The sequence below is a fragment of the Oncorhynchus clarkii genome, chromosome 2 (genome assembly GCF_045791955.1).
Source record: "Oncorhynchus clarkii lewisi isolate Uvic-CL-2024 chromosome 2, UVic_Ocla_1.0, whole genome shotgun sequence".
NCBI classification, from domain to species: Eukaryota; Metazoa; Chordata; class Actinopteri; order Salmoniformes; family Salmonidae; genus Oncorhynchus; species Oncorhynchus clarkii.
The window spans coordinates 26365299-26369676 of NC_092148.1; the positions used below are offsets into that span (position 1 = coordinate 26365299).

The 4378-nt window shown below is 39.3% G+C and overlaps 1 protein-coding gene across 1 annotated transcript; it reads right to left on the reverse strand.

The window, feature by feature from the left end:
* Positions 1-339: 339 nt before the first annotated feature.
* LOC139380586 (bolA family member 1) lies at positions 340-1941 on the reverse strand. Its single transcript, XM_071123407.1, has 2 exons — positions 1890-1941; positions 340-1313 (listed from the first exon to the last, which is right to left on the reverse strand). Exon 2 carries the CDS (start codon positions 1274-1276, stop codon positions 824-826), a length of 453 nt encoding a protein of 150 aa, XP_070979508.1. The 5' UTR covers positions 1277-1313; positions 1890-1941; the 3' UTR covers positions 340-823.
* Positions 1942-4378: the final 2437 nt, after the last annotated feature.

The window sequence follows — 4378 nt, forward strand, 5'->3', positions numbered from 1 at the left end:
CACTTTATATTCCACAATTTGAGTGATTATCCCCTGTTGCTATAACACTGGCATTTTGTTATGGTGAGAAATGAAATAAAAAGTATTGGATTGAATAATTACCGTATTGAAGAATTGATGAAAGGCAGTGTCATAGGAAAATAACGAAGCCATGTGTCATCATTCCGTCAAACTCTGTACTTCACATCAACAGAACATTTGCACATACTGCCCTCACGTGGTACCACAAGTACTACACTTAGTGTTCCGTTTCAAAATCAAAACACAGCACGTTTTAAAACCTATATTGTAGATGTGTATTCAAAGGTAGCATGCAAAACAAAAACATTACAAGCAAAATGTCATCAAATATGTATTTTTATTAGCAGACACCCAAGCCCCTTGGGGGGGGGGGGAAATAATGCTAACCACAAAACTGCCCCAATGCACCTTGAGAAAACATAATCTTTATTCTGTCTCGACTTCGTGCACTTCACTTCTTCGTGCACTTCATTTTAGTGATGGCCACTAAAATGCAAGAGTCTAATCTAAAACCAAACTCTTCTTGAATTAAACTGCCAAGAGACCGAAGCGATGTTGCTCATTTAGAAACAATCTCTCAAGCAGTATTGAAATGATATCACACTAGTTTACAACAATGTTAATTGACACCCTCTTCAACTGCAGGCATATGGGGCGTTCAGGCTTTTGTTCCAGACCTGATTAAACTTATCAAGGTATTGAACAGACAACACATTTTAATAGATGAGTTAGTGCTGGAACCAAAGCCTGCACAGGCTGTTACTCTCTAGAACCAGGGTTGATGACTGCTGAGTTTTGCTGGTCAGTCCCGTCCAGCCTTGAATTTCTCCTCCACCGTGTGGTCCCCCTTGGATCCTCCCATGCAGGGTGGGCTCTTGGCTATGCTGGGGTTGCTGCCCCACTGCAGGGGTGTCTTGGCCTGGATGGCCAGCGCGTGGACACAGCTCTTCAGCTCCTCGGCTAGGGTCTCGTTGACAAGGCGGTGGCGCTGTAGCAGGGAGAGGCCGTCGAAGCGTGGGCTGACCACCAGGACTCTGAAGTGGGACTCGGATCCAGGGGGCACGGCGTGCATGTGGCTCTCATTGTGGACTTCCAGGTGTTCTGGCTCCAACTGCTGGGTGAGCTTGGTCCGTATGGCCCCCTCCACGGGCCGGTTGGGATCAGGAGCCATGTGGGGTCTGAAGTGGGCTAAGGGCCTGGTGAAGGCGAGGGTGGTGGAGATTGGACTGGCACAGCGGAGAACACTGGGCAGCATTCAGAGGATTTTGGGGAAGTCGACGACTGTAGAAAGCCTGCAATGAAGAAGTGGTCTCTCTTCAGGTTCAGAAGTTACAATCTTAGAAAAAAAAGGTGCTATCTAGAACCTAAAAGGGTTCTTTGGCTGTCCCGTCTGTGGAAAGGGTTCTACATGGAACCTAAAAGGGCTCTACCTGGAACCAAATAGGGCACTACCTGGAACCAAAAATTGTTATCCTATGGGGACAGCCGAATAACCCTTTTGGAACCATTTTGTAGCTTGCATTCAGTAGCTCGCTATCTGCTGTTAAGCTAGCTATTTTACAGCAGACTCTGCTTTACATAGCTACAGTATCTGTTAGCTATAGCTACAACATCTATGTTCTTTAGATACATGAAAATGCAATGCTGCGCAACGACGTTTGCTAATTTCTTTCACAACATACTATAGCTAGCTACGTTAGGTAGCTAACGTTATCTAACTGGCTAACAAGCTTCTTGCAGTAATCACAGCCATATTGACTGCATTTCGTAGCCTCGAATAGTACCTTAGCTAGTTTGGGTTGTTATTAATAAATGATCAAAGCTGTAATAACCCAAAGTGAGTTGTAATACATGTATTAGCTACCTACCTTTTCACAGTGTCCTCAGTTTTCCAACGTACACAGGAAGTGCTGCCTGCTTTGGACTGCCTGGGACTTGTAGTCTTTGTTTGAATTGTAGTCTTTGTAGACGGCCTGGGACTCATATTTCAGCAGTAAATTGTAGTCTTTGTAGGCTAGTAAATCTATTACTGGTGGAGGCTTGTTGCAAAGTACATTTTTTTCTAAATGAGCTATCATGCCTGTTGGTGAAATTACATTGAACCAACGTGGAATAAGACGTTGGGTTGACATCTGTTCCCAGTGGGATGCTGTTCTGACCCCTAGGCACAGAAGTCAAGAAATCCATTATATCATTGATGATCAATTCGGTAAATTAAATAATTACAAGTGTTTCATCATTAGGACAGTAGTTTATTTTTCTTTGCTATCCATTGCAGTTCTGAAAATGTCAATTGCACAACAGTGCAAATAAATAAACATAGACAAAAGATAAGAAAAAATCTCACACACAAACTTTCTAACAGAATCATGACGTTGTAACATTTAAGTATTCTTCATAACCAGTAGTATTTATTTTGATGTATTTACTTCTATTCCATTCTCATTTACAAAATACACAAAATCAAAGACAACATATAATAGTATTATAGTATATAGTATTCTGTAATTTACACTTTTTTTGTCCTTTATATTTTATTTATGGTTCCACATGTATAGAGTATTGTAATTCCTAATACTATGATCTATACTTACATACAAACAACTACAGATTCTACAGCACAGTACAATGACAGTGATAAATTCTCTGTTACATGAATTAATCACAATATATTCTTATTGACAAAAGCCTCCAAAGACCTAGGGGTAGTTTTAGAAGTAAATATTAGCCATTCAGTCCCATTTAGTAGAAGCCAACACACAGCATTTCAGTGGAAAAGGCCCAGCATATAATGTGCTTCATTTCCCAGTAGTGTTTTGGGGAGAGATAAAAGACAAATAATCGAACACTTATTGCTATAATTACGTTTTTGCACTCATGATTGACTGTTGACCGAGCAACAAGTTAAGAATACAAAAAAACCCTGTAACAGAATTTAAAATATGCAACTATAGGTACTAGAAACAATCTTGACTTAAAATATCCTGAACTGGTTCACTGAGAGAGTAAATAGATAGTTGAGCATTTCACAGCGTTCCATCTCGTACTATACAACAATAATATTGACATCCTTGTTTATCATTTCATGGGCGGTATAATTAGGACAACATACAGATAGGATATGGAAACACAGATCAGACACATGCTGCAATGCTGAGGCTGATTCTTCAATAACAAATGGAATCTTTTAAGATTACTCTGCTACTTAGAGGAATTGTTAACAAATGCACTTTCCGACAGACTGGCCATCCACGTCCCAGATCAGTTTATAAAAACTGCTCCCCCTACTACAGGAATATGTTCAAGGAGTCAAAGGTTATAAAGACCTATAATATTAATGATCTATGTTATATTTCATGTATTTTAATTTACATATTTAAATCTATATTCCAGTTTTTTTAATGACATAGTATAAACTTAAGACATACAAAAATATTTGGCAATAATAAATGAGAAGTTACTCATGGCACACTTATAGATCGGCAGTCACTAAACCATCAGTGAAAGGTTTGGGTGTGTAGACTAATGCATGTCAATTGTGTGGAATATGCTAGTTTATGGTCATGTAAACATAAAGTAAAGTGAGAGGTTGCTTTGTCAATAAATAGTCAACTGCGACAACTGTAAATCAACGTATACTGATTATTTTGTGCGCTGTTCACAACTGCATGCGTGACTCATTTGGTACCAATGAATCATTTGGCTACTGTCTTAAAGTGGTCACTTGTAAAGCAGTTGTTGTGCCTACGTCACCTTCTGTTACCCTTCATGTGCTAGCTACTGATATATTTTATGTCACAAAGGTTTTGGTCTTTTGAAGAATGCAAGGCATTAACAACTGTGCATGTACAGCTAGGTACATTTAGTGCAATGGATTGGTCTTTATCTAGAATTCTGTTAAGTCTACATATGGCTGCTATCCTAAAAAATGGCAGTTTATGATCATTTCCTTTGTGGCTGAATCAGTGCTTGTTGCTTTTCTCTGTTTGATTCTTTGTAACATGCAATTGTGAACATACCACACTTGATCAATGTGCTAGCTATAAGGGAAATGGGAAATGTGTTTTGGTACCAAACCAATGTACAGGAAATCTATGGATCAGATATCCCATGAGGACACTGCCCTTAGCAGTGTGTTTAGTCCTAGTCTATCATGTATGATAAAAAACCTCAGCGGAGGTGTGTAACATGTTAAATGTACCCATATATCATGATGTTCTAAGCTTCTAGGGTGGAAATCAAAGGAAAGTTATACTACTTCTATTTCAATGCTCGGTGAAATGTTTCCCAATAGCATCCAATAGCATCCAATAATGTTCCCCATCTCATTGAGTTTTAATTGTCGTTTTGATCATCC